The sequence below is a fragment of the Meleagris gallopavo genome, unplaced genomic scaffold, assembly GCF_000146605.3.
Source record: "Meleagris gallopavo isolate NT-WF06-2002-E0010 breed Aviagen turkey brand Nicholas breeding stock unplaced genomic scaffold, Turkey_5.1 ChrUn_random_7180001927083, whole genome shotgun sequence".
Lineage (NCBI taxonomy): Eukaryota > Metazoa > Chordata > Aves > Galliformes > Phasianidae > Meleagris > Meleagris gallopavo.
The window spans coordinates 57,118-78,839 of record NW_011189336.1 but is presented as its reverse complement, the minus strand read 5'-3'; the positions used below and the strand labels follow the sequence as shown (position 1 = coordinate 78,839).

The following is a 21,722-nucleotide window of genomic DNA, read 5'->3' as shown; positions in this document are numbered from 1 at the left end:
AAAAAACCACAACCAAATCAAACCAAACCAACAAATACATGAGGGTAAAACTAATAAAACAAATAAATAATATTTGTTTTCCTGATACTGTAGGGAAATTCATTCATTTCAGTAATTCAAAGGGATCTAATTTATTTTAGTCATGAAGTTTACCAGCATGGATTGGTAGTTTGTTATTTTGCTTTCTTTTAAAAAGAAAGATATGGGTTTGAAATAAATAATCTCTTTTTCACCAGATGAATATCTTGATGATTCTCAGGAATGTCAGTTATGTGAAGCATCCTGTCAGAAGTGCACTGGACCTGAGGTGGATGACTGCATCAGCTGCCCTAGAACAAGGTATGTGTCACCTAACAGCGTGCAACACAAAGAGCTCATATCAGCACTACCCTGCAGAGTCAAATGAAAAAGCATGATGATCATGGTAAACAACCAAGGCTAGAAGCTAAAAAGACAAGTATTATGTAAACAAGACAGCTGGCTACACAGGCGTTCCTTGTTGAACCAGATTATTCCCACTGACAAAAAAAAAAAGTTACTTTAACATGAAACAGTCTTGTTTTAATTGCCATCCATTCAAAATTGTAGCTGTTGTAATCATAAGAATGACAAACTAAAACAGCAAAAGTTTCTGGGGGATCTGCAGTTTTGCATACCTACTGGATTGGCACAAGGAGTGAATATGGGCACTGAAGCTATCAATCAATAAATCTAGGAGATGCTCATAGCACCCGAACATATGCCCCTGATGCTTACTGTTATAACTTCTCATGAGGATTGAGGATTGAGTAGATCTAGAACAAAGCTTTTCCTGAAGAACAGGAGCCTCCTGTTTTCATACTCATTTTCTGTCAATAGCTCTGTTCTCATGTCATGACTCTGGCTCCTCTGCACTACCGTCAGCTGATATTGAATTAGTAGGAAATCAGAATCTGGCCCTGTAAGGCACAGGAAAATAATTGTCAGCAATGCTACAATGTGGAGTGCAAATGTCTATGCTAAGGCTATACCATAAGAAAACAGTGAAGTCCAAACAAATTCATCACTGAGGAAACAATGTGGATTTAATTTGTATTAACTCAGACATGGAATTATAATAGGATTTGGGGCAGAATTTTGGACTCGGGATTGGATTTTTCCAAATGCATTAAATTAGACTGTCTTTGTTTCCTTGCAATTTCTACAGTGTCATTTGTGTTTTACTCAGAGATATCTGTAAACAAAGAAGGTGCAGAACAAACTAGTTAGATTGCCATTAGGTAAAGATGTTGAAGCAAAAAAAAAAGTCTCTATGGCCTTTTGGAAGGATACTGCTGTCTCCTCTGTAACAAATCCTCCAGCAGATTTCAATCTTTTTACTTAAGGTTTTCAAGGGCTCCCTGTATTCCTTCTGCACACTGCCAAGAGCCGTTAGAAGTTGTACGGACAGACACTATTAAAAGAAAGAACAGTGATGTGAAATCATTATGGGATGGAACCAGAAACTAAAGAAAAGATCCTTCCAATGAACATTATTTGTTAGTTACTTGAAATAGACCAGTTGAACTGAAACAGCACTGTAAATCTTGTAGCTCTTTACAGTCTTCAGTAGTACCTATTGAAAACAGTAATGAGAGGCCATTAGATAATACAGACTAAAATCCAACAATCCTGGAACACCTGTCCTCTTTGAAAAGGAAGTAAAAGATTTTGGATGGGGGGGGTAATTACTGAAAATTCAGATGGTGTTATGACATTATTTCATATTAAAAATCACTGTTAGATCATTTTCTTGTCTGAAAATTCATAATGCTATTACCTTTTTTCAAAAATTATGCAGTAGTTCTATTACATCTTTTGTCCACACAAAAAATTATCTTCATAGAGTTCCTCTTCTTCCTTCATATTTCATTCAGTTACAAAGGTTAGTGACAAGCTCTCACCTTTTGGTGTTTATCATTAGGAACAACATAGCAAAAAGCAAAAAAAAAAAAAGTACTTTTTTTTTTTTTGTAAAGATGTGTATCCTTACAACCAGTGTATGTGACGAAATACAGTAGTACTTAAATGTCATAGAATCATACAATCATCTGAGTTGGAAGGGATCTTTAAAGGTCACCTGGTTCAACTCCCCTACAACAGGGACATCAACAGGGTTCTCAGGTCCCTGTCCAGCCTGACCTCAAATATCTCTGAGACATTTCTGAGCCCCATCCTGGAAGGACAAGCTACCTTTGCTACAGACCCCAGTGCCCCACTTTCTCCATAGGAGCATGGATTTGCTTTTCAAGAACACAGCCAAACTGGGGTCAAACTAAGGTTTTGAGGGAATTAGCAGGTCCAAAGCAAGTCTAAACTGAAGGATCTAACTCCAGGCATGAACCCTACAGGTGCTGGGAGTACCAGTGGCCTGGGCTGCCTTCAGAAAAGGCAACAGTCCCGAGCAGAGCACAGGCAGCCTGGTGTGGGGTGAAAATTGTAGAATCATAGAATAACTTGGAGTGGATGGACCTCAACTCTCATACCACACAAGTTCTCTGGTCAGCCTGTTCTAGCACCTCACCACTCTCTCAAGTGAGAAACTTCCCTGAGATATCTAATCTAAATCTCCCCTCTTTAATTTAAAACCATCTTCTACTATGTCCTATCACCTGTGTAAAAGCAGGTTTCCTTCCTGTATATATAGCAGCACAAGCCCCAAGGTACAGTTTACAACAATCCTCAGCTCACCCCCAAGAACCCAGGACTCAAGATCCCAAGTGCCACCATTAGGACACGATTGAGGTGACATAGCCCAGCTACCTCCTGTGCTTCTGTCATGGTACCCTATGTGCACAGAAACCAAGCAGTGTAGAATGCAATCCACTTCAAGACCTGAAAACCCATCTTCAACAGTGCCAATAGACCTCTATTTACTAAAGTCTGCACAGGACTTTCTTCCCATCAGACTATAGGCAGAGAGATATCTGCATAATATTCTGTACATCCATAAGAACTTCTCCCTGTTTCCCTGCATCAGCTTGCCTTCTGCCTCACAAGTCTATTTAATCAGTTCTGTTATTTCTCTCAGATGCTGATGAGTCATATGCTTTTTAGGAATGTTTTATGCAGGATGAGATATTCTTCCAAATTCACATTTCATAAGCCTAGACATTTCCAGTCATGGTAAATCCAAAACTGTTTAAAAAATGATTTGACAGTATTGGTTTTAAATTTGCAGACATTTTTCTCCTCTTCTTCCAGATTAAGTCTTACATTGACTATAGCAATTCAAATCCATGAAGGTGTATTACAGATATTTTCAGTGCCACTGGCTAGTTCCTAGGAAGTATGTACCATCTACTACATGTGGAGAGTTCCCGAAAGTGTACAGAAAGAGATGGACTCCATATCTGTTCTGAGATCCTGAATTGTTCTCAGTTTCTCTGGAAATTGAGTCCCAAGCCCTCAAAGGCAAATTAATCAAGAGCAAAAGCAATTGAGAGTGGGAGGGGTCTCTTCTCTCTAATTTTTTTTATTCTGAAAGCACTTTCAAATTCTAACCTACTTGTTTCACAGTCTTTTAATAGTCATGTTGGCATTGCCTTTTCATTCGAAATAAAACCAGAAGAAACTGAATAGTGTTAAAAATGGATTAGAAATTTTTATCACAAAAAGGAATACTGCAGCAGGTATTTTGCTATGCAGCAGGGCATTTAGTAGCAAAACCACTAAATATCAGCAGACATGCAAGTGAAAAACAACATCTCCTAAATGCCTGGTCTCAGGTGGGTGTTTGATTTCATATATAAAGTCAATGTACTGAAGCCACAGTTCTGTTCGCATCAAGCCTTCAAAGCAAAACTAATAGGAAACTTCAACAGATAGATCATTCCTTCACAGAGAAAGACCTAGTTAGTCTTAATTTACACAGACATAAGTGGCCACTTCAGAGATTGTGGTAGAATGACATTTAGGACTAAGACCAAAGGCTAATTTTTCTAGGAAAATATTCCAACTCATTTCTGAAGTCCAAACTTGATTGACCTTTTCCTCAGCAAATATTGAAATACGATTAGGAAAATGAAGTGAAAAGACACCTATAATAGAATAAAGGAAGAATATCTTGTTTTTCTTCTAAGTTTGTTTTAAATGTAAAGAAAAAGTTGCAGCTGAATTTTAATTATGCCTCTCTGTTCCTCAAAAGATTCTTTGACAATGGTCGTTGTGTTACGCAATGCCCCAGGGGAAAGTTCGAATTCAAAAAGCAATGTCATTTGTGCCATCATACCTGCCAGGACTGCAGTGGAAGTGAACCTAACAAATGCACTGCTTGTGGAAGAGGTGAGAAAGATATCTTACATTTTTTTTCCCTTTCCTTGGCATTCAGGTTTCCTTTTCCCTCTGCTGTCAGAGCCAGTTGTTGAAGCCAATGAAATAAACATCACTTTTGCCACTGATATGCATCATTATCATGTTTTAACTCTGATGAGTGTTGGAGCTTAAAAGCTTTTTTGTTTGTTTGTTTCTTTGTATGCTTTTTAAAGAATGTAAGAAAACATAATTCTGCATTGTCCTTACATCCTTACTCATTCCCCTCTGTATGTTTTGAATGGGATCTGTGGTAATAGAAGTAAAAGCATTAACAACTAAAATAAGGACAGAAGCCCTACATAAGCTGTTCCTACAAAATGAGGAAACACATCTGCCTCTCCCAGCCTCTACACAGCATGTGCTTCACTGAAATAGGGCAAACTTGTTGCACAGTCATGCAGAGGGATGAGGTGCTTTCCAAAATGTGTTTTGGAGAAGGCTAGGAAGCCATCATGGCTATTTCTACTTCTGTGTCTCTACAGCTAGGGAAATAGGGCCTAGAAAGAAAAGATTACACTGACACACAGCAATTTGTCTTTTTGACAGTTTTGCAGAGCTTAGGTTGAGACAGAAAGTAATGTAATTAACTATGTAGTTGTTCTAAAAAGCAACTCTTCTCCTTGTGAAGATCCAGTATTGTCTACAGTATAAAAATGATTATTACCGGTCACCTCTCTAAGCCTGATGGGTAAAGAACATGGATACATGCAAATAGCAAGAAACTCCTGGAGATGAGTATCTGGAATTTAACATCCAATTCATTTAGGAAAAAGAAATTTGTAGTTTCAGGATGACTTGGAATTCACAGCCTTATTCCTTTTTTGCTGCTTCTTGAAGTACAGTGTGAGTCCTTAATGCCCTAGGATTTGTTTGGTAATAAGTGCCCAGGATATGAGAAAACACTAGCATAATTGGTACTAATTAGACATACTGATGAGATTGATGTTCTTTCTTTGGGAACTGTGCCTGTAAGTGAATAGATCACACTTTCAAACTATTTTTCTGCATGACGGAGCACATTCTATTATTCTTCCCCAAGTCTAACCCCGTGGTGAACAGTAATATAATTTCCGTATTTCTGTATCTAGAAGTGAAGATCTCAAAGAAATTCACACTCTGAAGAAACTAGAAAGATCACTGTGGATATCTGTACCTGTAAAAGGGACACAGTCTGTGTTATTCTTGTGTGGAGTAATAACTATTCCATATTGCAATTCCTTTCTCTGAAGCCTCAAAAATAAATTATGACAAGTGAATACCTAGACAGCTTTATACATAAGTAATAAAATACACTTAGCACAATTATAAATGCAATTTTTACTCTAGAGTAGACCTTTACATGTTGCAGTACGTGGCACATGAAGCTACAGGTGCTTCCACAGACTTTGCTGAGTTCCCATGCAGTAGAAATTTCTGTTTCTCTGATAGCAAACAGATGCACACTTGCTACTCCGAGTCAAATCAAAACATTTCCAGAACTTAGCTGTGACTAGAATGAGGATTACATTTTAATCTACTATGGAAACAGACTGATCCTTTTGAAAGGTGAAGTGGGCAGATTTGCTTTCATAATGGTGATTTTTACATCTACTTGTGCAAAATAGTACAAATCTTTCTACTATGTTCACTGCAGAGGAATTTTGGGAACCCAGTATTGGAAATCTCTTGATCCTTATTTGATTAGATTGGTGGATGTAAACAGCAATGATTCACTAGAATAACATTTTTATGTCACAGCTCTCCAAGAGTGTGAAACATCTGAGATCCTGAAAGTTTTGTAAATTTTAGCTCATCTCATATAAAACTGAACACATCATGGTGTCTTCAATACTAACTCACATCACCTGAAGCACTGGTGGCTTAATAATGCTGCTTCTACTGTCAAAATGTCCTGTGTTGCTGACTGGTTTCTTCTCTGTTTCTTTGTGGCACAGATAGACGAGGGATGGAGCGTTTTCTATACCATGGGGAGTGCAGAGAAAGTTGTCCTCCAGGTCACTACCATTCAGAGCACACCTGTGTACCCTGCTCTGGTCACTGCGAAGTGTGCCTGAATACTAAACACTGCAAAAGATGTACCAGAGGATACTATCTTAACCAAAATATATGTCAGAAGCATAGCTGTAGAGAAGGTAAGCATCTTTCAGTAGAAGGGAAAAATACTTATTTCAAACTGTTACAGAAATATAGTTTTTGATTCTTGTTCTGAAATACACAATCACATCTGATCCTGCGCTGCTTAATTCCTGTTCTGATTCTCTTCTAAAGCTATGCAAATGAAAAATTGAAATATTTTCCTCAAATTGAGTAGGATTACAAAAGAAAAAGTGAGAAAATAAATTCCTGCAAATCTTTCTGCTTTTTGGATTTATATAAAATCTATTTCCAAGAACCTTGCTGAGTGCTTTCACATAGTGGCCTTTCATTACCAGGATTAACAAAAAATTTGTTTCTTTCAAAATGCAGGTGAATTGGAAGATCCTGACACTGAAGACTGTGTGCCTTGTTCAGAAGGATGTCAGAACTGTCAATTGGGTATGTAGTCCCATTTCTCCTTATTCTTAAGGTAACTATAGAATCATAGAATATCTCAAGAATGAAAGGACCCACAGAGATCATTGAGTCCAACCCCTGGACCCATACACGACAACCCAAAATTTGTCCAAATGCTTCTTGAACTCCGGCAGCTTGGGGCCATTACCACTGCCCTGGTGAGCTTGTCCTCCACTCCTGGTGAAGAACCTTTTCCTGATATTCAACTCGACTCTCCTCTGACACAGCTCCGGACTGTTCCCTGTCACTGTCACAGAGAACAGAGCTCAGCACTGCCCCTCCGCTCCCTGTGAGGAGCTGCAGCCGCCATCAGGCCTCCCCTCAGCCTCCTCTACTCTGGGATGAAGAAACCAAGGAACCTCAGCTACTCTTCATACACCTTGTCCTCTAGAGCTTTTGAAGCCATCCTATGGATGGTCTCTAATAGTATTATGTCCCTCTCCTGTTGTGGCACCCAGTGCTGCACCCAGTGCTGTAGGTGAGGCCACACAGCACAGAGCAGAGCAGACAGCTCCTCCCCTCACCTGCAGGCAGTGCTGGACCTGCTGCACCCCAAATATGGTTGGCCCTTTGGGCTGCCAGGGCACACTGCTGGCTCATGTTCCATTCGCTGTCAGCCAGAGCTACCAGATCCCCATTCCATAGGACTGCTCTCCATCCTCTTTCTCCCACTCCGTACATATATCTTGAGTTGACATGTTTCAGGTGCAGAATATGGTACTTGCTCTTATTAAACTTCATCTGATTGGTGATTGCATAGATCTCTAATATGTGAAGATCTCTCTGCAAGGCCTCTCTGCTCTTGAGGGAGCTCTTCCAAATGTAATGCTTTCTTCAGACTTATTCAGAATACCTTTAAGTCCTGTATCTAGGTCATTCTAAAAGAGCACTAAAGAGAACTGACCTCAAAAAGCATCCCAATAGTGACTGGCTGCCACAGAGTCCACAAAGAACTAGACACCATTGCATTCTCTTACCAACTAAATTGTTTATTTTTCCAGTGTATTTATTTTTTTAATATCAATTTTAAATTCTATCACCAGCTTTAATAAGACTTTGTATTAGTTTAGCTGTTAAAGTTAGCAACACATATTATCTTTTTTCTACTGGACTTCTGATCTGATAAGTCATATGATAAAATGCTTGACAGTCCTTGTGACCAGCCATTTCACAAAAGTGCTGTCAGGCCTCACATCTTCCTCTGACTATACCCGTACTTTCTTTGTTGCTCTCCTGTTCTACATGACTTTTCAAAGATGCTAGAGATCAATTTGACAGCCATTTCTGCCAGCTCCCTCAGAACTCACATGCACATCCCATTGTGGCCCATGGATTTGTGTGCATTGAGTTTGCTTAGATGATATCTCACCAGATCTCCCTTTACCAAGAGAATGTCTTCTTTCCCCCAGTCTCTCTTTCTGAGTCTGGGATTCCTGACTTCCACTCTTAGCAGAAGCAAAGAAAACATTCAGTAATTTCACCTTCTCCATGTTCTAATTTATCTCTGTCCTCATGAGGTCATCTCCTAAACCATGAATGTCCACTATTTTGGCTTTCCTGGCCCACATTAAATGGAGAGGAATTGTCTTGCACCAGTGCTTCAGTTGTTGCTCACTCAGTTGTTGCTGAGTGATGGGTATGTGCGTGGGCAAAGCTGGGCCACTCAGTGGGGAAGAGCTGCAGTCATGATGGTGCAGGGCAGGGGGTGGAGCTAATTAGTAGCTGTCCCAGGATGTGTTTAACCCCCAGGCCACAGGTTGAACATGCCTATCCTAAATCATCTCCAGTCATAATATTCATTACATACTTACTCTTAGGTTCTTACATTCGAATCTCTGATTTGAAAAAATTCTTTTCAAAAACTTAAAAGGTCAACAGAATGGATGTAAGTAAAACAAAGACTAAGTAAGTTAACTTCCATTGCTAAGTGAAGTCAGAAGGGTTAGAATGCCAGAGTCTGGTAAGGGGCATGCTACTAAGAAAACTCCTTGGCAGTTATGATGCATATATTACTGAGTGTTTATATAGGATGGTTTCATGTTAGCTGTATTTGGAACAGAAACACAGCAGTGGTATAAAACAAACAAACAGTGCCAAACAAACTTTGCAAATTACCATGTGTTCCTGAAATAAAGCATGACCTATAAATTTCAGGCTTAAAACAAATCAACTAGAGATGTTGTTTGTATTTCTGCTCTTAATATTCAATGCGATTTCTGGCATATCAGTAACAATTCACAGGTAAGATAAGGACAGTAATAGCTTTCTCATGTCTCATCAGAAACTTGATACATTTAGAGACTCCTGTAAAAAGAAACATCTGAGCTGTCTGTCACTTAGAAGGAAAAAAAAAAGTTTAATTTGAAAACTGTAAAGAATTCCATTGCAATAAAAAATAATACTAAAAAGTAAAAGGAAGGAAGGGAGGAAGGAAGGAAGAAAGGGAGACAGAGATGAAGGAAGGCAGGAAGGCAGGCAGGAAGGCAGGCAGACAGGCAGGAAGGAAGGAAGGAAGGAAGGAAGGAAGGAAGGAAGGAAGGAAGGAAGGAAGGAAGGAACTAAGAAGGAGGATCTGGGAAACTACAGGCCGTTCAGCCTCACCTCTGTCCATGGAAAGGTGATGGAAAAGCTTATTCTGGATGTCATCCCAAAGCAATGGAAGAAAAGGGTTATCAGGAGTAGTCAACATGGATTCACCAAGGGGAAATCATGCTTGACCAATCTAGTTACCTACATGAGGTCTTGACCAGATGGGTAGACAAGGAGAAGCAGTCAATGCTGCCAACCTTGACTTCATCAAGGCTTTTTACAATGTCTCTCAGAACATCGTTGTAGGTTAGCTTAGGAAGTGTAGGATAGGTGGATGAACAGTGAGGTGAACTGAGAACTGGGCTGGCTGGTTGTCAGAGCTTTGTGATCAACAACAGAGACTCTTTGGAAGCCTGTAACTAGCAGTGATCCCCAGGAGACACAGAATCATAGAACTGCTCAGTTGGAAAAGACGTTAAAGATCATCAAGTCCAACCATGACCTAACCATATTACCCTAGCTCTAACAACTCACCTGAGCACCACATCCAAACAGTATTTAAACACATTCAGGGATGGTGACTCAACCACCTCTGTGGGGAGCCCATTCCAGTGCTTAACAGTGCTTAACAGCCCTTTTTGTAAAGAAGTTTTCCTGGTATCCAACCTAAACCTCCTCTGGAGCAACATGAGGCCATTTACCTTATCCTGTCACCTGTCACCTCTGAGAAGAGACCAGCCCTGCTCTCCCTGCAATCACCTTTCAGGTATTGGAAGAGAGCACTAAGGTCTCCCCTCAGCCTCCTTTTCCCCAGATTAAACAGCCCCAGTTCCTTCAGTCACTCCTCGTGACTGAAGGGCATATTCTCCACACCCTTCACAAGCTTGGTTGCCCTTCTTTGGGACTGCTTCAGCACCTCAATGTCCTTTGTGTACTGAGGTGCCCAGAACTGAACACAGTACTCAAGGTGGGGCCTCATCAGTGCCGAGTACAAGGGCAGAATTACTTTCCTAGCTGTGCTCACTACACAATTCTTGAAACAGTTGGGTCTAGTCTTGTTCAGTATTTATTTTCACCAATTATCTGAATTTACTTGGATGAAGGAATAGAATGCAACTTCAACAAGTTTGCTGTTGATAAAATCCTGGAAGTGTGGCTGACACACCAGAAGGCTGTGCTGCCATTCAGCGAGACTTGGACAGTCTGGCGAGTTGGGTGGGAAGAAACTGTCTGATTCTGTGACAGACACCATTTTTCCTACAGTCCTGGAATATATTACCAGAAAATTGTCTTAAATTGCACTAACTTTGATAAGGATCTATGGCTTTGTATGCACAAAGCAGCTGCCAAAGCAGTGGCTATGCACAGTAGAGTTCCCTTCTTCTGTCCACATTTTCCTGAACCATCCCACCATACTTTCTGCCATACTAACCGAACTAACATGCAGACCACATCCCATGAGATTTGAAATGCAGGCTTTTGTGCATGCATTGTAATTGGAAGTAAGACACTAAGTCAAAAATAACAAATGAAGTTTTAAGGTGACTTTGTTGTGGATTTTTGTGCAATCTACATTCAAATACATTCGTACTGCTTTGCACATGAAAAATGAGCCTCAGGAAGTGTGCTGAATAAATTTTAATATTATGATACTTATGGTTTTGGTATCAGGTTTAGGGCCCAATCAGGGGGGACTCTGAGCATACTGTCTGGACCTGTAGTGAGTTATTGCTCCCCCTCATTCAGATAGATACAAAGAAACTGTGTCTTCATCCGACAGGACCATCAGGCCATGATTAAATATTAATGACTTGTCTTCTGATGGGTACAAGAAGCCACCATGAGTTCTCAAAAATTAAATCCAGTTTCCTCAACAGAGTCATCATTTGAAAGAGAAAGTTCTTCTGAGATAACATGATTAAGGAGGGCTCTCAACGTGCTGCTGCAGCAGCTGCACTCCACCTTCAGCACAATTATTCTCACTCTAAGCTTTAGATCATTTCAGAATGTTGCCAGTATCTTCTTCAGACTCTTAAAACTTAATGAACTTTTGGAATTTTTTCAGAGTCAGCTCTACCTTTTTAAAAAACAGTCACCAATAGGCCCATTCAGGACAAGAGAATATCACTAACTTAAAACTGCAGATTACTAAGCCATTTAATGTAAATATTTTAAGAGAATTGTGAAGTCAACACAGTAGAAGAGCATAAAAACCTTGGTTGTTATTAGCTGTGCCTAAAATACAATGTATGGAACAAAGTGTTTTCTCAACTTCTTTCAGATCTCTTTCTAATCATTTGAATTCTACTCACCTTTTTGCATCTGCACAACATGCAGGCACAAAGTACAAATACCTATGAAGACGTGACAAACTTCCTTGAGATGAAATATCTACTGACTTGAGTATGTACACTTCAAAAGCAGAAACAGACACACAAGTAACAATGCTAAATATGAGCAACTAGTTCATTGTTGAGCTAAATATTTTCAACACACAAAGCTCAACAATATCACTCATAAATTCGTGGCAAGTTGTGGACTCTCTGTCCCTGAGATGTTCAAGACCAGGTTAGACGGGGCCCTGGGCAGCCTGGTCTAGTAGCAGAACTGGAGGTTGGTGGTCCTGTCTGAGGCAGAGGAATTAGAATTTGATGATCCTTGAGGTACTTTCCAACCCAAAGCATTCTATGGTTCTTTGATTCTGTGATTCTATGATAGTTCTTCCTCTCAATGGGGACTTTGAAATTCAAACTTTGTCTCAATTTGTTTACATTTCTGACAGTGCCTTCCCATAGAGTGATATATTCCTGATCCAGTTCCCGTTCAGCTTCTGTCTGATTCAGTTCCACTTAACTCACCAGACATTTGAAAGTATGACATGTTATAATATGAATGCTTTTCTAGGTTTCCCAGAAATTACCTCATCTCTATGTACTAAAATACCACTGTCCAGGTTTTTGCATGGTTCTTGCAACATTTACAGCAGGACTGTTTTCAAAGGCTAACATTGAAAATAAAATGCTCCTCAGTGAGGGCATAGAGTGGTGCAGATAAGGATTTTCAGAATAGTCATCACGCTTTTCTCTTTTCAGATATCTTACAAAAAATATAAGCAGTGAGAAATCACAAGGAACAGTAACCCTGAGATTAAAAGTCCTCAAAGAAGGCATTTAGGCTCCAGTGTGACTCTTCTCTTTAACAAGATAAAGCCTCAGCAACTCTCAAAGGTCTTCCAGAACCAAACACTTTGTTTGGTCTGGGGTACAAAACAACAAAAATACAGCCATAAAGGCAGGAAGTGAAACTGAGTAACATGCAATTATTCCACAAGATCCATAGAAATACATTTTAATTGGGAGAAAAATATGGACTTTAAGGTAGCATCTGAGAGAAAAACCATAACTGGAGAAGATTTAAAGAACATATGAGATAGCTAAAGTGTAGCACTGTGAATAGATTCAAGTTCACAGGTACAGACTGGGGTTCTGGCAGCTGTGTCTGTGATTAATGATAGCAGAGTCATTTGTTTCCCATAGAAATATAAGTGGCACAAAGGAAAACTTCATTTCTTCAAATCTTCCCTAATGATGACTGGACATCAGCTTTCAGAATACCAGAGAAAATTATGATAAGGATTTATTTTTTTTTAATCCAAGAGTAAATCTTTCTCAAGAGGTCAATCTGGCAGGATGGGTTTTAGATTTGCAGATAATAGGACTCACTTCCATATACTTCTGCTGTGAGAATATGCAATCTATACAAAAAGAATGCCCAACAATATTTTGAACACTTCTTTGATTATCAGTACTGACACTTCAGAAAAGGCACAAGATCACATTAGAAATTTGTCTTTCCCATTTATAGGCAGAAGATTCATTTGCACCCTGAAGATATGATGTATATACATATGCCTTTGAAAAATTTATCTGAGAAAGAAAATGTCTTTTGCAAAATCCAGCTTTGTGGATCAATGGAAAAAATCCAGATATAAGATTGAGCTATGATTTTTACAAAAACGGACATACACTCTGCTGAGATTGCACAGATGCCCCTATGAGTAGTACAGTCTGGGCTGTAAGAAACCAGATTAAATTTTACAAAAGCAAGTGCAGAGTCTTGCACCTGGGAAGGAATAACTGCCTGTATCAGTACAGGTTGGGGGACGATCTGCTGGAAAGGAGCTCTGCAGAGAGGGAGCTGGGGGTCCTGGTGGAAGAAAGGTTGGCCATGAGCCATCAGTGTATCTTGGTTGCCAAGAAGGCCAATGGGATTCTGGGGTGCATTAAAAGGAGCGTGGCCAGCAGGTCAAGCTCCACTTCTACTCTGCACTGGTCAGACCTCACCTGGAGTATTGTATCCAGTTCTGGGCTCTGTGGTACAAAGAAGACAGGGATCTCCTGGAAAGAGTCCAGCAGAGAGCCACAAAGATGATAAAGGGCCTGCAGCATCTCCCCTATGAGGAAAGGCAGAGTGAAATGGGTCTGTTCAACCATGAGAGAAGACTGAGAGGTGATCGAACTAATGTTAATAAATAGCTTAAATGTAGGAGACAAAGGGATATGGCCAATCTCTTTTCAGTGGTCTGTGGGTATAGAACAAGGGGAAATGATCATAAACCAAAGTATAGGAGGTTCCACGCCAAATGCAAAAGAACTTCTTCACAGTAAGGGTGATGGAGCACTGGAATGGGTTGCCCAGAGACATTATGCAGTGTCCTTCTCTGGATGTCTACCTGCACAGCCTGCTGTAGGGAGCTTGCTTTGGCAGTTGGACTCAATGATCTCTAGAGGCCCCTTCCAACCCCTACAATTCTGTGAATCCATGATTCTGTGAATCATTGTCTTGTTTGCTGGCAAATTTCCCGCCCCCTCCAATTCCTTGAATATGATCACGTCAGTGATTGAAAAGCAGAATACTGATCTCTGATTATCAAAGGCTCAAAACTTAGTTGTTGGGAACCTATCAACTTTCTTGAACCACCTCATTACTCTGAGGTTAAAATGATGTTCCTTATATTCTGTGTTTGTAATTTGTCTGTAACCTATTTGGCTACTTAGTGCATTAATGGTCTAGATATCAGTTTTAGAGTTATGTGCAATGAAAGCATGGAAGAAAAATACTGGATTAGACCAGAAATTCATCTAGCTCTATATCCATCAGTGAAGCTATAAATGTACTTCTAAAATTACAAAGACAAAGAAATTATAGTTAGTTCTTCAACAATTTGAAGTTCAGGAGCTTCACAAATCAAATAACTAAAGAAATGTTAGCTGCTGAATCATTCTGCTGGAATAAGTAACAAATAAATATATTAAAATAAATAAAATCAAACAATTTAAGCAAATTCACTTTAATATGTTCTCATTTCAATTATTTGGGTTTGCACAGGGCTAAAGCTCAGTGCTTTGGACTTTCAAGTTAGGAATTCTATTTAGGGAACAATTTATTGACTGGAGCAAAGCAAATCTTTTATTATCCTCATACTGAGATGTTACCCACGTGATTATTGCCTGAGTACAATTTTTCTTGTTAATAGGGGGTCTGTGGCATTCAGATGATCAAATTAGTACTAAAACCTGCATTGATGTCCATTGTGCAAACCTGGATGTCTGGCTTTTCTACTGGTAGGAGAGCACTCTTTGGGTAATGCTACTCACCCAGAGGAATTATCTCCCCAATAAGAAATTATTTAAAGATTAATGACCATCTCAGTCTGTTCTGACAATGCTGCTCAATGCACAGGATGTTCACTTTTTTAGTTCCTAATTTTCAATACAAAGTTTTCATACCACTTGCAATCATCACATCGCAGGTGGAGAAAAGAGCCAATAGATTAACAACAAAAGATAACATACAAGCTGAACAATAGACTAATCTCTAAACAGTCATACTGAACATCCTCACTTAATTGTTAGATCCTACTATTGTTGATGTTCCAATTTCATTTCTGTTGAAGGCCACTTATTTTTTATTTTAATAAGAGTAAGAATAAAACACTAGTTCTTCTCTGAAGCTATGTAAGGAATAACATCTCTGGTATCACAATTTGGACATTCACTTGAGGTGTAACTCTCACAACAGTATTGATCCACAACATTCAGTGAAAAAGTAGGGCACAGCAAACACATATACAATATTTTTTAAAATATTTTCTGTTGCTTAAGCTATTCTTTGAAATTTCTTCCAAAACATTCTGCCTGTATCAACAAACATATGTACAAATGTTGACATATTTATCAACATTTTAACTCAGTCATATGAACCGTGGAGCTGTTTCGTAGAATCCATATTATAATGCTGATATTTGGTTTCACTTCATCTTATCTACAGGTCATTCCTACTTTTAACTGCAACATATTAAAATTTTCTTTTGGACAAGAAGATACGCCTCTTTTCCTTTGCTTTGTCAATCAAATACAGTAAAAGCAAATATTTCTCTTTTAAAGTAAGATAGTTGAGATTAGAACTGTGTGACTATTTCATTAAATCAGCTTTACAGCAAGTTACTCAGGACGATCTGCTTTTATTTTTCCTCATTTGGATACAAATTAAAAGTAGCTTTAAATTAAAACAAAAATTTACCAAAAATAGAGGAAAGTCTAGTGAAAGTATGTTGGGTTTTTGTTTTTGTTTTTGTTTTTGTTTTTAGTTTTCCCTTTTTGCTTTAAGAATGAATGTATTTTTAATTCATTAAATCACAGTTATATTTTCTGGCCTAAGAAACTACTTTTCACCTCTTTATATCTAACTGACATAAGAATTCAGTTTTTCCTTGGTTAAAATACCCATTATCTTCTTCCTCCCTCTTCCTGGTGATATAACTTGTCAAAAACAGGTCAGAATTGAAAAGACAAAGCAGAATTACAGACAAAAACCCTATAGATAAAAGAAAAAGGGAAAAACAAAAACAACAACAACAACAACAACAACAACAACAGAAAGAAAGAGGTAAACAAATAGTTTTTCACATAAATTGAAAGATTCAAACCACAATTCTGGGTTCCAGAACAGATGAAATCTTCATTTTCAAGGTTTGATGAAATATAAATTTTCATCTGGGCCCATGTCTAGTTGAAATCCCACTGTGACTGGACTGTACATTTCAGTTATTTTAATTGAGTAACCATAAAACTAAAACAAGAATGGTCTAAAGGTAGTTAAAATACATAATGACAGTTGGTGATGTATTACTACTTATAGGCTTAGGTTTTTTTTACATTATTGGAAATTATTGTTCATAGGAATATAAAAGGCAAATAAAATCCAACAGTAACTGTTGAAATCAAACAATTTCTGCAGACTGGCCCTTAAAGGAAAACTGCTTTGTAATATAAAATCATTTGCAGTCATTATATTTAATTAATCTGGAAAAGAAAATTAAACCAGACATTAAGTTCCATGCACATAATATCCTCAAATTTTCCTGAGAGCAAAAGTAGTTGAGTGTATTGTCCGTATTTTAGGCTCATGGTTGAGCAATAAATACTTCAAGAAATTTAATATTAAAAAAATAATAATAATTAAAAAAATGAATAAGGGAGAAAAATAAAAGTTACAGTCTAAATACAGATTCTGTTAAATGACTATGCACTTACCTTCAACTCCCAGTTTTATTGCATATAGTTGATAAAGTTAAGCAAACATACCAGTCCTTGAAAGATCTGGGTCTAATTATATGAGATACCTTGGGTAAGAGTTACTCTAAAGTACAATAGGCTAGCTATGTAAAATTTTCAAAATTTGCATCTATCTAAATGTTGTGAATGCTCAGATACAGTGGTACAGAATCAGGGATTTTCAAAATGCTCTGGAGTTCATTTTTAGAATGGATATACGTAGTAAATATTTCACTAAGCCTCTAAGGTAATACAGCAGCAATCACCTGTAGTGTTACTCCATATATTCAAAGGGAAACATCCTTCTGGCACAACGCCTGGCTTGTAATATTAATGCCCATACTCCCTCACAGAGAAGGTAAAAAGCCCACAGTATTAATTCCTTTCAACAGAAAGCAAGAATCTTTATTTTTAACCAGTATTTAAACTTTGCACGTTCAAATGTGTTGTACTGGAGAAGGGCGGGATGCAGAGAAGGGAAGGAACGGGGCTATCACTTTCTTACAGAAAAGAAAAGGAATCAAATTACTTTTTGTATGAACTCCAGATGATCTTTCCTTATCTAAGAAAACTGTAATAAAACCAGAAAGTCACCAAGGAGTTTTGTTGTATTGAAGGCCACTCATTTTAAAAGAGATTGAATTCCGTTTCCAGCGCTATTGAGGTCACTTCTGTTTCTGTCTTCAAAGAGTTGCTCAGACTCAATACAGTGAAAATCAATGCAAATGAAAACTATTAAATGTAGATAAAATGTTAGCAGTTCTCGTGGCAAGAAGTCTTTTGGAGCCTAACATACTAAACAGCCCACTTCTTGTCATAGAAACTTACTCATTTCATGAACACGTGAGTTCTAAGTGAATATAGGATGAACACGCTGACTTCAACCCCAGCAAGCACTTATTACTGCTAGTCCAAGAACTGACTATGGAAGATTTTAAAGGAGCCACTGTTGAAGAACCACATGGAAATAACCTGAAAGTTCCCTATATTTGCTCTTAAAATTTGTTTCCAAGATTTGGAAAGCATTGCACATATTAAATATCAAATTTGAAGTAATTATTGCATACTCAGCTTTCAATGTGCTTGCTATCAGGCAGTTTACTTCCTTACATTCCCTTCTAAGCTGTGTTCACTATTCTCTAACAGTTAAGAAACTAAGATCAAACATAAAAGGTGTTTGAGCTTCCATTTAAAAGATGTAAGAGAAAGAACAATGTTCAGTAGGAGATGATAAATAATACAGTAGACAAAATTGCAAGATGGCCTTAGGCCAATCCCAATGATAGCATATAGACCTAATTAAATTCTAGCATGGTCTTTACATAGGTAAGAGTGACACAGCAAGAATAAGAGTCCCCCAACACTGTAACCTCAATTGCGGTATGAATGACAGAGAAAAAATATTTCTTAAAGTATGTGTATTTTCAGAAGGATCACAGTTTATAATCAGAAAGCCAGATGTGTGCCCCCTGCAATCAAACTCTGTTTTAAAAGTTTATTGAATAATAAATCAGAAACAGTAAAAGTTCTTCAGTTAGCTCCTGACTATGTGTTGGAAACAGAAAAGAGATGCATGTATAACTTTATACAGAGCTGTCAGCAGCAACAAGCAAACAAATTCCTGATACCTGCCACAGTTACACTGGCAATAACACTGGCTGTGTGCCCCTTCTCCCTCTGAATAGCCTACCATACATGAGGTTTGTGGGTTACAATGCAACTGAACCAGAAGCAAACTAGGAAATTCAGAGTCCCCTTTATTTTGTGATCACAAAATTCAACAGAAAATCTATCCTATTTCTACAGTAAACTTAAATGAGACAAAATGTTCATCATTTTAGTTTTACTTCATATAATTTTATGAAGTTTTCACACGGCAAAATCATTAAGGAATTTGGATCTTCTCCAAAGCCTAGGGTTTGAAGAAAAACTCATTCTCAGATGAAATGCAGTCATCAAGCTGTTCCCATGACATATTTTGCTATCTAACATGATATTTTCTATCAGTACTTCTGTCTAAATTTGTATGTGGGCAGCAGAGTACAAGAAGGTGGTGAGTGATTAGACACCAAGATATCTGTGATACTTTTTTGGTTATTTTGCCCTCTCATAAACATGGAACACAGTCTACAGCCTGACAAGCTATTTTTATTCATTCATTCTTACATACTTTCTCTTAGATTCTAAACCAGTTTAAAATTAATTTTTTAAGAAAGGCACAGCACCTTGGTTGAGATAATCTCCGATGCATGTACAGACTGAAGAAGAACTCACTTGAGAGCAGCCCTGCCAAGAAGGACTTGAGGGTTCTGGTGGATGAAAAGCTAGATATGAGCTTGCAGTATACACTTGAGGCCAAAAAAATAAATTATCTCTTGGGCTGCATCAAATGACTAGCAAGAAGGGAGGGAGGGACTGTCTCCCCCTCTGCTCTGCCCTCATGAGAGCCCACCTGGAGTACTGCATCCAGACTGGGAACCCTCAGCTCAAGAAGGATGTGGAGCTTTTGGAACACGTCCAGAAGAGACTAGGAAGATGTTCAGAAGACTAGAGCATCTATCCTATGAAGAAAAGTTGAGGGAGATGAACTTATTCAGCATGGAGAAGGCTCCAATGAGACCTGACTGCAGCCTTCCAATACCTGAAGGGAGCTTATAAATGGGAGGTGAACTGTTTTTACACATTCTGATAGGGGGGAATGGCCCTAAACTAAAAGAGGGGAGATTTAGGTTAGATGTTAGGAGGAGGAGATGTCACTCAAAGTGGTGAGGCACTGGCAAAGGATGCCCAGAGAAACTGTGGATGACCCAAGCCTGAAGGTATTCAATACCAGGCTAGATGGGAGCCTGTGCAATCTGATCTCATGGGTAGCAGCACTGCCCACAAGAGGCAGTTGGGACTGGATGATGTTTAAGATCACTTCCAAATCAAGCCAGTCCATGATTCAATGATTCCAAACACAATGGGCTTTGCTTAAAGATCTCTTAATAATACATTTTCCAAACTCTTCCAAACTCAGGACATCTGAACATTGTGTCTTAATTTGCAGTCACAGACAAAATCTGTCACAATATGTAGTGGGCAAAAACTGACAGTAAAGGAGGAAAGAATAAGGTCATCAGAATCTGCCACAGGCAAAAGGGGAAAGAGTCGTTTCTTCATGAAAGCTAGAAAGTTAATGGAGTTAGTTACTAAAACAAAGTGACTCCAGGAATTTTAACAAAGTTTCTTTAATACATACTCTGTTCTTTCCATGAACAAACCATAAGAACTGTATGTGCAAGAATAATTTTCAAAAGGTAGTTAGGACACTGATGCACTTTGCTCTACACTGATCTCTTGCATCAAATGGGTAATCATAAGCGTGGCTCCCAACAGTAGAACACACTACGAGGAGGTGGAGGAGAAAGGAAAACAAATATCTTTGTGAGTACGCATCATTAAGAAAGAATATTTTTCCGCAGAAAGAATCTCTGGACAAACAATATGTATTTTATCTGGAAGTAAAAGGGTAAAAGAGGACTTCATAGAAAATATTTTCATCTTTAGAGGGCATTTCCTGCCTTAACATAAAATCTAATTCAAGAAACACTAGATTTGGTGATTGCTGTTTCTGATTGTGCTCCAAACAGTAAAAAGAATATTGTCACAAATCTGTAACATTTCTGTGAAAAATTTTACACCTCACAAATAAATTCCTAGAACTACTTACAAAACCAAATGCATGTTGCCTAATAAGTTTGCATGTGTAAAGTGTGATTTATTGTAGACACAACTCAGAGAGATTCAGTGAATATTTTGCCCTATGAGTACTAATAATATCAAAAATGATTTATAGGTATTTCATGGTTGAACAGTTTATGAATACATAAGAAATCTAAATATAAAAATAATGCAATGTTTTCCTTTGGCTTTCTGGCATTGACTCTGGATGTTATTTACATAATTTCACATTTTTAATTTCAGATGACCCAAGAATCTGCATAACATGTGTTCCGAACTACTACATGTGAGTATAGCTTTCCATGCAAAAATATGTGCTTAACTACATATGTCACATAAATCAGTACAAAAATGACATGTATCTTGTCCCACTCCTATCAAGTAGTGCCTATCTGAGAACAGTAAGTGTGAAAAAAGCTTGAGAAATGCTGAAAAACTAGCCAATCATACACAATCAAGACCATTTACAGCTCTGCAGCTCATGTATTGATGTGATCTTTTTATGTATGAAGAGAGATTAACAGAAAGTGTAGATAAGTTAATTAGTTTTTCTGGGTGTGGAACTAGTATGTGCTTAGTGTGTTATATCCAGTTTTTGTATTGGCAGATCAGCTGGAACTTAAAAATGTAAAAATGTTAAGCAAGGAAAGAGAAAGTGGTGAAACTGAAACTTTAACTGAAGGAGAATAAGTATTCAACAGTTTTTGAAAAAGATATTTAGGAGATCTCTGTAACCATTACTATGACATAAAATGAAAAAGCTATCTAAGCTACTGTGAAAAAGCTATCTAATCTCACTGTAAGCAGTGGTTTTGGGAGAGAGAGGTGATTATCCCCCTCCAATCCACTCTTGTGAGGCCCCATCCGGAGTACTGCATCCAGGCCAGGGCCCCCCTTACAGGAAAGACGTGGAGCTCTTGAAGCGGGTCCAGAGGAGGGCCACTGAGATGATCAGAGGGCTGAAGCACC

General features: G+C 38.4%; 1 protein-coding gene across 1 annotated transcript in view; it reads left to right on the top strand.

The window, feature by feature from the left end:
- Window positions 1-21,722, top strand: part of LOC104916661 (proprotein convertase subtilisin/kexin type 5-like) — a gene marked incomplete at its 5' end in the record, with an annotated part of 70,202 nt that overhangs the window by 15,916 nt on the left and 32,564 nt on the right. Inside the window, 5 exons of the mRNA XM_010727683.3 lie at window positions 237-339; window positions 4,166-4,302; window positions 6,267-6,464; window positions 6,799-6,867; window positions 20,997-21,039. Of these exons, the coding sequence (XP_010725985.2) occupies window positions 237-339; window positions 4,166-4,302; window positions 6,267-6,464; window positions 6,799-6,867; window positions 20,997-21,039 (550 nt within the window). The remainder of the gene's footprint in view (window positions 1-236; window positions 340-4,165; window positions 4,303-6,266; window positions 6,465-6,798; window positions 6,868-20,996; window positions 21,040-21,722) is intronic.